At 46.4% G+C, this 12,521-nt stretch overlaps 1 protein-coding gene across 1 annotated transcript in view; it reads right to left on the bottom strand.

Moving 5' to 3' along the window:
• Positions 1 to 12,521, bottom strand: part of LOC123378342 (aldehyde oxidase 2-like) — a 103,363-nt gene that overhangs the window by 24,037 nt on the left and 66,805 nt on the right. Inside the window, exons 22-25 of the mRNA XM_045031972.1 lie at positions 8,733 to 8,866; positions 7,734 to 7,821; positions 5,253 to 5,339; positions 4,535 to 4,726 (exon numbers count right to left, since the gene is read on the bottom strand). Coding sequence (XP_044887907.1) covers positions 4,535 to 4,726; positions 5,253 to 5,339; positions 7,734 to 7,821; positions 8,733 to 8,866 — 501 coding nt within the window. The remainder of the gene's footprint in view (positions 1 to 4,534; positions 4,727 to 5,252; positions 5,340 to 7,733; positions 7,822 to 8,732; positions 8,867 to 12,521) is intronic.

Below are 12,521 nucleotides of genomic sequence, written 5' to 3'. Positions count from 1 at the left end.
CATGGTCTCCAGTGTTCTTCTGTGTGGTTTGAGAATTTGGGGTGAGGTCACAACGTGATCTGGTCTTTAAAGAAGACAGTATATGGTGGATTAGCCATAAGAGCACCTATCTCACTCACTCATCTAGCAACCAAGGGTGCCATCTTCTTTGATAGGTGCTGCAAGGAGCAAGAGGCCAGTGGTTCAAAGGGTGGTCTAGTAAGGCCTTTGAGAACTAGGTTTAGGTCCCAAGTGGGCATGGGTTGGCATACTTTTGGGTAGAGAAACCGTTTGGTGAGAAACCATTTGGTGGTCAGGTGTGCAAATACCGAGAATCCATCCATTTTATGATGGAAAGCAGTGATCACTGCGAGATGTACTTTAGAGAGCTCGTGGATAGTCCTGAATTCTTTGCTCTAAGAGGTATTGTAGCACTAGTGGCAGTGATATAGTGTTGGGAGTGATTTGTTTGTTCTGACTCCAGATGGAGAATCTTTTCCATTTTTAAAGGTAAGTATTGCGTGTGGACGTATGTCTGCTGTTCAATAATGCGTTTGATTTGTTCCGAACAGGTTAATTCATGTTGTTGGAACCATGAAAGTGCCACACTTTCAGATAGAGTTTCTCCAGGTTTGGATGGAGGAGCTGACCTTTGACTTATGAGAGGAGATTTGGTCTCAATGGGAGAGTTCATGGAGTGCAAACTGTCATGTACCAGGTCTGTCTGGGCCACGCTGGGGCTATCAGTATGATTTTGGCATTATCGTTCTGTATCTTGTGCAGGACACTGGGGATTAGTGGGATTGGTGGGAATGAATATAGGAGCGCTGTGTCCCATGTGAGGAAAAAAGCATCCCCTAAGGATTGAGGTCCTAATCCCGCTCTTGAACAGAATAATGGACATTTGTGATTCTGAGATGTAACGAATAGGTTGATGGTGGGAAACCCCCATCATTGAAATATATTTTGTAGGACTGTGGGATTCATTTCCCATTTGTGTTCCTGTGAGAACCATCTGCTTAGAGCGTCCGCTGTGGTATTTTGACATCCAGGAAGGGAGGAGGCTGAGATGTCGATGTGGTCATGAATACACCAGTTCTATAGTTTTATGGCCTCGGTACATAGGGAGTGGGATCGGGGTCTCCCTTGTCAGTTGATGTAGAACATATTGTCTGTCATCACCCATACAATCTCATTCTTTATGAGTGGAAGGAAATGGAGGCAGGCTCCGTACCCTCTGAGTTCCAATAAATTGATGTGGAAATCTGTCTCTGCTAGTGACCATCTGCCTTGGATTGCATGATGATCGAGGTGTGCACCCCAACCTATCAAGGAGACATCTGTTGTGATCATAATTGAGGGTGGTTCTTGATAAAAGGGGATCCCTGAGCAGAGATTCTTCTCCTTTGCTCACCACTGAAGGGATTTTAGTACCTCGAGAGCAGGGGTGCTGGAACAATTTTTATAGGCAGGGTGCTGAGAGGCACTGAACCGAACTGTAAATCCTAAAACCTAAGTTTGCCTCTGGATGGCAATGAGGTTCTGGCATAGTGGGCTCTATATGCTGCCCAGGTGTCCCATGGTAGCCACTGCATGGGAAATGCCATGGGGGGACACATCCATGGTTGTCCATACCTGGGATGTGTGGGCTGTCTATGATGACTTTTGACCCTCAGTATTCCTCCAATTGGCCTATATTGAGTAGGAGAGGAGTGTTGTGGGGAGATGACCCCTTCATCTTGGTCCTTATCCTCACTGTTGCTTGGTACCAATGGTGCCATGGGAAAAGTGGGCTGCATGGTGATGCTTCGTGGGAGAGATCTATTGGTGCCGAGAAGTGGTGATTGGGTCACCGAAGATACTGATATATACTTCTGTGTTAGGTTTCAGAGTAGCAGCCGTGTTAGTCTGTATCCGCAAAAAGAACAGGAGTACTTGTGGCACCTTAAAGACTAACAAATTTATTTAGGAATTGCTGCGGTGCCCATGGAGGCAGTGCCAAAGCTATTGTAGGAGCTGAATAGTGCGCCGCCACCTTGTGGCTCATCTTTGTGGCCAGTGGACCCATCAGGGTGATATCAGTTGGTGCCAACAGAGGAGGCGGTTCCGACGGAGGAGGCAGTCTTTACTCTGTTACTTGTGCTTTGGGCTCAGCGGTACGGCCTGTGCCGGTGGTGTCAGGTGAGTTGTAAGAGCTGACTCGAGAGGTGGTTGGAACCGAAGGTAATGACCTAGCAGGGGACTGTTTCTTTTTGTGCAGTTTCCTCTGCAGAGAGGTTGATGCTCACTTCCTCTTTTCTTTAGAGCAGGGGTCCCCAACCCCCGGGCCGCGGACCGGTATCGGTCCGCGGCCTGTTAGGAACCGGGCTGCAAACCGACCCCTAGCACATCAAGCGGCGTGTCTCCGGCGGGGCCCCTGAGCCCCGCCCCGCTCAGAGCCGCGTGGGGAGGGGGCGGGGCTGCGAGCTCCGGGCTGAGCTCAGCTGCCTCCGCTCGGCGTGGAGCTCCCAGCCCCGCCCCCTCCCCACGCGGCTCTGAGCGGGACGGAGCTCAGGCCCCGCCGGGGACACACTGCAGCTGTCGGGCGAGGCGCTGAGGCTCCGGGTGAGGAGGGAGCCGGGGGTAAGAGGCTGGGGCCAGCGGGGTTGGCTAAGGGGCAGGGAGTCCTGGGGACAGTCAGGGCACAGGGAGGGGGCGGTCAGGGGGCAGGGAATGGGGGGGTTGGATTGTGGGTGTTCTGGGGGGGTCTGTCAGGACTCAGCGAGGGGGTGATAGGGGTTGGGGCAGTCAGGGGACAGGGAGCAGGAGTGGGGTCCCAGGGTGGTGGGGGTCTCTGGGGGATGGTGAGGGGACAAGGAGCAGGATGGGTCGGGGATTCTGAGGGGGGCGGGCAGTCGGGGGGGCAGGAAGTGGGTGAGGGTCAGATAAGGGGCAGGGCTCCCACTAATTCTGCATTATGGTCAGTTGTATAATTATTTCATTATATATTACAATAATAATAGAAATAAAAGTACAAAAATAAATGTAATGCGCTTGAATCATCCCAAAACCATCTCACAGGTCCGTGGAAATTTTTTTTTCTACGAAACCGGTCCCTGGTGTCAAAAAGGTTGGGGACCGCTGCTTTAGAGGACTCAGCTATGCTCTTCGTCAGTTCTGAACTGGTTGGAGAGCCATTAGATAGGGACTTTTGGTGGCCCATGTCAGGGCTCAGTTGTAGCAATTTCTCCATTGGGATCATCTTGAGGCAGAGGTCCCTGTCATGCCAGGCTCTCGCCTTCAGGTTGTTACAGTCAACGCACTTTTGGGGTATGAGTGATTCACCGAGACATCTCACACAGAGCGAGTGTCAATCAAATCTTGGTATCTCTTCTCAGCAGGAGCTGCATCTTTTAAAGCCTGGGGAACCAGGCATGTCTCAGAGAGTGCTCCAAAGGAGCAGGGAGTGGGAGGATACAAATATAATTTTTTTTAACAAGTTAACTACTGACTATGCTAAGAACTATAACTAACTTATCTAAAAGTATCTAACTAATATTTCTCTTTTTTCTTTCTACAGGGGAAGAAGCTGCCGCACTGTCCTGAGCTCTGTCTACAGCTGAGGATGGTTGAAAAGGAACTGAAAGGGCCATGCGCATGCTAGATGAGACTCCAATGCTGCCACGAGACGGCTACTGCACACGCATGTCACGACCAAGCAGTGATACCAAAAATCTCTGATCAATGGTGCTGGGACGCACTGACACCTGAAGTGGAGCACCCACAGGGACAACACTTGAAGAAGAAGGCAACATTGTTGGAGTCCTGGGAAAGGAAAATTACATTAGCAGACATACTTTCCACAGACTAGAGGCAGGGTGCAGGCCAGACAGGAGGAGGGCATGCTAATCAAGGCAAGAGGTGACCAGGGCATGGACAATGACTTTAGTAGTGGGTACCAGGAGGAAAGGGTAGATATTGGTGATATCAAAGAAAGAGAAGGAAAGGGAATTAGTGAGAATCTAGATATGAGGGGACAAGTTAAGAGAAGAGTCAGTTTGATACTAAGATTACAGGACCAGGTGACTGGAGTTGTTGGTGAAGACAAAGAACAGAGATGGAGGAGGAGGGTTAGTAGGAATGATGAGAAGTCCAGCTGGAGTTACAGGCAACAGCCAGATGTTCAGGAGGAGATGTAAGATAGGCAACTAGAGACACCTGATGGGATGGAGAGGGCAGAGACTCTATTATAGTGATTGGAGCTGACCACAGCTGGTTGAGACTTCAAATTGAAGAAATAAACTTCCATTGACGAATTCTGTCACTGTATAGTGTATTACTCCATGAACAGTCCCACTGATATCAATAAATACTATTACTATTTATTTACTAATACTATTTAGCAAGAGTAAAGGTGGCAGGATCTGGCACAATATGAACTACTTCAATAGAAAGAACTTGTGAAGCTCTAGCTCCCCATACTTTTGCCATAGGAGTTTTGCCTTTGACTTGGGAGCAGGTGTAGAAGCAGACCCCTGTTATGTCTTATTTTACTTGTTAAACTCAGTTCATTTACCTTCTCTTGTGGCAAGCCAGTTTGGGTTGCCACTGTCGTTATCCAGGATTCTGTAAACAAACCCGATTGTGGAAAGCCAAATCCTCGGAACGCTGTGTTTGATGGCAAATTAGTCTTGCAGGCACGTCCCCGGACTCGGAGGTTAGGGATCTTGTAAGCATTATCCATTTTTAGCACAACAAACTCAATTACCTGTAGTAGGAGAGATTATCTCTGTTAAAGTGGTTTCTTTGCCTTTGGAATTATAGTGAAACCTGTGTTAGGAAACCACACAAGCAACTGACACAATTTGGTTGCTTAAAGGTGGAGCAGAGTTATATTCAGGGGGCCTGATTATTCTGCTGCTGCTTACAGTAAATCAAGAGTAACTCTCTTGAAGTCAGTGGAATGACATTAGTGTAAAACAAGCGTGAGTGAGGGAAGAATCAGCCCAGACTGTAAGATGGTTTAAGCAGCTAGGAAGTTATGTAACAGGCATGGGGTCTTGGGCAGGTTTCACTATAATCAAAAATTTGTACTTCCTATGTTCTTTAAACTTGATAGGAGACAGAGGCCTTGGTGGGCTCCTGAAACAAAAATCCATGCCGCAGATGCATTTCTGCTGCAATCAGAAAGTCGTACTTAACAGAAATAGACTCTTACCATATATAAGTCTGTTCAGAACATTTTCCTTCTGTTTTGTGGCCAGTGAAGTTACCACCAGATTAGAAGAACTTACCAGTTCAGACTCATCTAGAGTACATCCAGCATTAATGTAGGACTCAATATCTGCAGCTGTGATTCTACCATCATTTGTAAATCCTACCTGTAACATTCTAACCAACACATTAGAGGTCTTTTCAGTCATTGATGACAACTTGCTCTTTGTAACTAAACCAACCTGCATACAAGTTAAACATGATGATCAGACTTCTGAACTAGAACTTGGCAAAATATTTCAGACATATAGTGTATTTGCTGAAAAATGCAGTTTCAGGTTGTCAGAAACTATTTGTGAATTCTATACAAATTTGCCATATAGTTTAGGCCAAAATAATACACTTTTGGGTTAGATTTGCAAGGGGATGTAGGCATTATTCACAAAACTGAGGAGAAGGAGCTGGTCCCCCGTGTACATAGTAGTTAGAGCACTCACCTGGTATATGGGAGACTAGGCTAAAGTCCTCACATTTGGAGCAGGGACTTTAGCTTGGGTCTCCCACATTGCAGGTGACTGCTCATAGCCACTGGGCTATGGGGGATTCTTGGGTGGGGCTTTCTCAATCTCTCCTGCTGAAGTTGTTCCACTTCGTACAAATAGCTAAATAGTCATTGGAGCAGGGCTTGGAAACTGAGGGTTCCCTTTCCCAGGTGAGTGAGTGACCTGACCACCAGGCTATAGAGTCATTCTCACTCTCTCTCTCAGGCCCAATGAATAAAAGTATAGATTTCCAGCTGTTTGAAAACCAATATTGACCTTCATAGGAAGATGCTGGCCAAAGGGGAAGAATTTGGCTTATGGACAAGGCTCTTTATTACTCAGCACATGTCTAGATCTTTGCTTTTCTTGACCATGCACTAGTCTGCAGCATAGGAGCTATTTAATTGATTACAGTTATTTGTCCTTTGTCTGCTACCTTTTTCCATTGTGACAGCCTGATGAAAATTGTGGGTGGTGGATTTAGATATCCTGAGACGCCTATGGCTATGGCTACATTATGAGCGAGGGGCGTGATTCTCAGCTCATGTGCTGACACTTGTGCTAGCTTAATGAAAGCAAGTGTGAGTATAAATAGTAGTGTAGCCGTGGTAGCACAGGCAGTGGCAGCACAGCTTAGCCACGCTGAGTACAAAGCTGCCTGAATGCTGTCAGTATGTACTTGCCAGTGCAGCTGCCTGTGGCTACATTACTATTTATACTCTTTGAAAGCTGGTGTGAGTATTTGTACATGAGCTGGGAATCACACCCCAAGCTCATATTATAGATGTAGCCTCTTTCAGTGCTCATTTATAACGTTCCTGTTCAATATAATTGTTGGAAACCATAGGTTTTGGAGGGGAAGCTGTAATAATTATTATTGATAATGAAATACACTTACAAAGATGGATACTACGTTCTTGGGAAGGCAGAACACATGCCCAGTCATAAATATATTAGTATGTTTTGGGGAGTGACAGCAAGAATACCCTATCCTAGATTCTCTACTCTGATGAGTGAGGACCTATGAAAGGAAATTGCTGTTGGAGCAACTGTAGTTCTCTCAAGTTAGAATCCTCCACATGGGCCCTGATCCTGCAGTCCTTACTGGGGCAAAGGTCCCATTGACTTAATGGAAACTTTGCTTGTATAAGGACAGGAGGACTGGGTCCATATTCTCTTTAATGAGAGAGAGCATCAATCCATTGGAACACTTGAGCTTTTTTTTTCTTATTCAAAAGCTCTGAACAGGTGAGACAGGTAGATTTTATCTGCACAATTTTCTTTACACAAAGATGTTAATATGTGAATTCATTTTTATGGGCTTGTCTCTGAATTCCCAGTGCACCCCAAGTGCCCTGTGGAGTCAGCAGGAGTTTAGTGTGCACCAAGATTGCAGAAATGGTCCTCAACTATATACTACTATCCTGTTTTCTAGTTAAAAGCAAATGGCTAAGGAGCATCTTTTAAATAAACCAAAAAGAACCACGAGGAACTAACATGACATTGACCAGATTATTTTGCTTATACACTTCATCCATTTCTTCCAGCTCTTGTCTCTCTTTCTATTTAGATTGCAAGCTCTTGGGGAAAGAAAGCATGTCTCTTTATATGTTTATACAGCACAGACTACAGTGGGACCCCAATCCTGACTGGAACATTTGGACACTACTGCAATATAAATATAAACATAATGCTACAATTAATAATACAAGCAAACACTGCATATATTTTGCATAAAGACCTCTGAGAAGTATTCAGCCCATTCAAGTTTATTCTTGCTCTGTATTCATTCCTCTTTGAATCATTTTTGTAGCCATCGATTTTATAGTTAGTTTACAGAAATAATATTTGAGAGAGAACAATTAAATTAAAAACCCAAATCTAAACCAATGAAGGACCAGATCCTCAACTGGTGTCAATTGCTGTAGCTCCACAAGCTTCAATGAAGCTATGCCAATTTACACCAGCTGAGGATCTTGTGCTAAATATTTCAGTAAGCTATTTCCCCCTCCCACTTACTTTATATTTTCCAAAGAAAGGGTGTCGGCCTCCAGTGATTAGCATATCCTCATCTCGCTCCAGGGTAAAGCGGATTGGACGCCCAGTCCTAAACCAGACACAAAAGACTCACTTTTATCAGCTCCACAGTACAAGTTACCAGGAAGATAAAGTTATTGGGCCAAATTCTTCCCAGTGTGACCTGTCACCTGCTTCTGTTTAGCCTCCTGACTTCACCCTTTTACACCCTGTGAGCAGTAGAGTCCAGTTCCTTCGAGGCACTCTCCATCCCTACAGAGTAAGGTTTGGGAGGAGGAGCAGTGGCAGGCCATGGCATGAGGCTATGGGATCCACCCCTGTACAAATCAGCCAGCTACTGACCCTCGTGCTCTATGATGTAGTGGGGACAGATTCCCTCCCTTTTCTTCTCTGTGGAGCCCCCTTGTGCTGAGCCCTGCTACTCAGGCTTGGTCTGGGGGAATAGGTGGGAGATTTGGCCCATAAACATCAGCAAATTTCTTAACTCTTGAATGAACAAGAAAAAAAAACAACAGACCTTTATCCTATTATGCCCCAACATTAGTGTGCTAAGGAATGTCCAATCCCTCTTTAATCTTCAACCCTTGAGGAGCAGAACCCCTGAAGCTGGTCAATAAGAACTGAATCCAGTGTACAAAGCACTTGCATCAAATATCTAAGGTAAAATTCACACCACCCTCCCTGAACAACACCTGAATTAATGGGCTTTGTATGGGGAACTCCACATAAGGCAATCCTCCATGAAAGCCACTGCATGGAGAACTCGGTACAGGCCTTCTGCCACAGGGGGAATTGCACTGCCAGCTGCACTGAGACTATTCAGGTTTCTAGCCAAGTCTTTACCAAAGAGATGGTAAGGCAAAGTGAAGTGTGTTCAGGCTGATCATGTCATCAGTGTTTGTGTCAGAGGTTCCCTTACAATTCTGTCTAGTAATTTTAATTTGTTTCAGTAAAACCACTGAAAAAACCCAGAACACTTACTTGTTTGCTGCCACTGCTGCAACGACAGCAAAAATTATAGGCTTTGTAACCTTCCCTCCAAAAGCTCCACCAACGCGTTTTGTGTGGCACATGATCTTACTGGACTGGACATCTAAAGCCAAAGCCACGAAGTCCTATGAAAGTGAATTGCTTGGATTTTATACAGGCTATTTACCAAAAGCCATAATAAAAATGCTTTGGCTCCTACAACTACCAATACATAAAAGAAATAAACAAACAGGGCCAGATTCTCATCTAAGTGCTACTAGTGCAAACCTGCTATAGTTCCGCATAAGATAATGGAGTTACTCCAGATTCACACCGACAGAAATGAGAGCAGAAGCTGGTCCTTTTAGAGGAGCAGAAGCTGAACAATAGCTCTGGAAAATACACTTTGCTAATTTTAGAGCAAACATTGATACTCTCTATCTAGAAGTACAAGACCGATCTGCCGCTGAATACAGAGCATCCACCAAGCTAACCAGCTGCATGGAAAAGATTGACTGTTTATGCTATAGAATAGAGAGCAGCTGTAATATTGCGCTTATTTTACAGTGTGAATACAGGCACAGTGCTTAATCCTGAGAATCCTTACTCAGATGAACACCAAAGGCATTTTGTCCAAATGAGGACACCAGGATCAGGCTCTTCGAGCTGAATTGCAAAGCTCTAGAAGTAAACCAATAAATAAACACAAAACTACTTAACAGCTCAGATCAGTAAGGGGAAATCCTAGCCTCACTGATGTCAATAGGAGTTTGGTCACTGATTTCACGGAGACCAGACTCTACTGCTGTCTACTGAGTAATGCTTTAAAATACATTTCTTCATAGAACAAGAAATGGTTACGTACTGTAACTGTGGTTCTTTGAGATGCACTGCAGATGTGTATTCCACTTTGGTGTGCACATACCCAGTGCACCGGAGCTGGAGAAATTTACCTAGCAGTATCTGTAGAGGGGTGTCACCAATGCCTTGTGGCCATAGCCCCTTCCCAGCTACCCAAGGCAGCGCCACCCTGATCCTCCCTCAGTTTCTTTGCACTGAACACCCCCAAATAAGATTCTGATGCAGACGGACGGAGGCTGGGTCATGGAACACACTGAGTCTCTGATATGGTCCCAGAAAGTGTGACATGCATTATAGATGGCCCAAAGTTTCAGCACGTTGATATGTAGTGAGGCCATCTACTCCGATCACAGCCCCTATACTTTCAGTGATCCCAAGTACACCCTCCAGCCCATCAGGGAGGCGTCGGTAACAATCGACTTGTTTGGTGAGGGCCGGATAAAGGGAATGCCTTGGCAAACATTTTCTGAACGCATCCACCAATACAAGGAGTACAGGACCAGTGGAGGAAGATGAACCAGTCTGTCTAGAGCAGCAGTCATCAATTATTTTTTGTCAAGGTCCAAATTTCTTGGTCAAGGTATAGTCAAGGTCCAGACTCCAGAGAAAATAATAATTAAAAAAACCAACAATAATGATAATATGTAAATAAAAAGATGTCAGGGTCTGTTCAAAAGCATCTGGTGGTCCAGATATGGCCTGCACTCCCCCCCTGGTCTAGAGGGTGAAGAATGGGGTGGTAAACTGTCCTGAGCCACATCTGAAGGGGGGCTAAGACACAACCTTGCAAACTGGACCACCTGAATGTGGTACAAAACCCTCAGACACATCTGAACTGTCATGGAAGGCTGAGACTGAGGCAAAGGTAGTGAATTCTCTGACAACATTTGGCTGGCAGACACGCTTTTGACATAGTGGGATCTAACAGGGCCCCAATTAACTTGATTTTCAAGAGGGAGCCTTGGTTGACTGATGTTTAGGATGAGACCCACATGGTTGAGCAAGCGCAGCGTGGTGCCGATATATGCAAGAACTTCCACTCTGGATCTGCCCCTCAGTAACCAGTCTTCCAGATATGGGAATATGTGAATTCCTTCTTCCTGAGATACACAGTAACAATGACCATGCATTTGGTAAAAACCAGAGGCATAAGAGAGGCTGAATGGAAGCACTGTGTATTGAAAGTGGCGCTCTGCCATGACAAATCAAAGGAACTTTCTTTCTGTGGCTCGGCAAAATCGTCACATGAAAGTAGGCGTCCTGAAGATCCAGAGTAGCAAACCAGTTGTTCTGAGACAATGCAGAGAGGATGGTCGATGGAGACTGTTCAGAACCTCATGTACCTGATATATTAGTTGAGGCTGTAAAGCCTGAGGATGAGTCTTAACCCTCCCTTGGATTTGGGTACCAGAAAGTACTGAGAGTAGAAGCCATGACCCCATGTTCCAGTGGAACCTTCTCCACTGCATCCAAAGCTAGCAGAAAACACACCTGCTCAAGGAGCAGTATCTCATGAGATGGGTCTGTGAAAAGGGACAGGGAGGGAGGGTGGGGAGGAGGTGTGAAGAGGAACTAGATGGCATAACCCAATCTGACCGCGTTAGACCCAGCTGTCGGTGATGATCAAGCCCCAAGTATTATGAAATCAGGCCAGCTTGTCCCCATGGGGGGAGATGAGGAGGCAGGAGTAATGACTGGAACAGTGCTTTGGACCACAGAGTCAAAATGGGCACTTGGGGGATGCTGGAAGAGGGCGTGTGGACTGGCTGAGCCCCGAGCCCGACTGCTTTCTCCTGTGAGATCTCTCTCTCTTTCTATGGTAGTCCTGCTGCCTTGGAGGAGGGAAAGGCTGCCCAAACATGCACTGTGGATGGTACTGCTGTTGCTGCTGAATTCTGTCTTAGCACCTCTGCGCCACAAGCATGTATGTCCCCAAGGACTGCAGGGTAGCCCTGGAGTTCTCAAAGGAGTACAGCATCTCGTCAGGCTTGTCTGAGGATGGTGTTTGGCCGTTGAAGGGCAAATCCTCAATGGCTTCCTGGACATCAGGGGAAATGCCTGAATTTTGCAGCCAGGAAGCCCTCCTCATGGTGACCATGGAGGCCATCACCCTGACTGATGTGTCCGTGACGTCTAGCGTGGACTGCAAGGATATCTTAGCCACCAAGCATCCTTCGGTGACAAATGCCTGAAATTCCTCCCATGAGGACTTAGGCAGCTGGTTGGCAAATTTTGACATAGCTGTCCTGTTAACAAAATCATACTAGAGAGCAACATTTGCGGGTTAGCAATTTGCATCTGTAAGGAAGAGAAGGTGCAAATCTTCCTGCCCATGAGATCTATTTGTTTAAAGTCCCTTTCCTGGGGGCTAGATTTAAACCTGCTTTGCTGGGCTCTGTCGTTCACCGCAGTTACAACTAAGGCATTTGGGGCCAGATGGGAGTAAATCCCTCAAATCCCTGCACGGGAATGAAATAGTGCTTTTCCATGTGCTTAGCTACCGGTGGTACTGAAGCCGGCATGCTAGAGAGGGCTTTATATGGTTCAAGCAGTGAATCATTGATAGGGCAGTGACTCCCCCGGGGCAGACGGCTAAAGGATGCCCACTAATTTGTGAGTGTTCTCTTGCAAGAACTCCATTTGAGGGAAGCAGCTACACACCACAATAAGTCTTGGTATGCCTTAAAATCCTCTGGTACTGAAGGGAGTGATATAGAATCATAGAATATCAGGGTTGGAAGGGACCTCAGGAGATCATCTAGTCCAGGGGTCGGTAACCGGTGGCTCGCGGCTCGCCAGGGTAAGCACCCTGGTGGGCCAGCCCGGTTTGTTTATCTGCCGCGTCGGCAAGTTCGGCCGATCGCGGCTCCCACTGGCTGCGGTTCGCGGTCCCAGGCCAATGCGGGAGGCAGGAAGCGGCGCGAGCCGAGGGATGTTCTG

This window comes from Mauremys mutica, chromosome 10, assembly GCF_020497125.1.
Source record: "Mauremys mutica isolate MM-2020 ecotype Southern chromosome 10, ASM2049712v1, whole genome shotgun sequence".
NCBI lineage: Eukaryota > Metazoa > Chordata > Testudines > Geoemydidae > Mauremys > Mauremys mutica.
The sequence above is the reverse complement of the archived record's forward strand: the minus strand, read 5'-3'. Positions and strand labels throughout refer to the sequence as shown.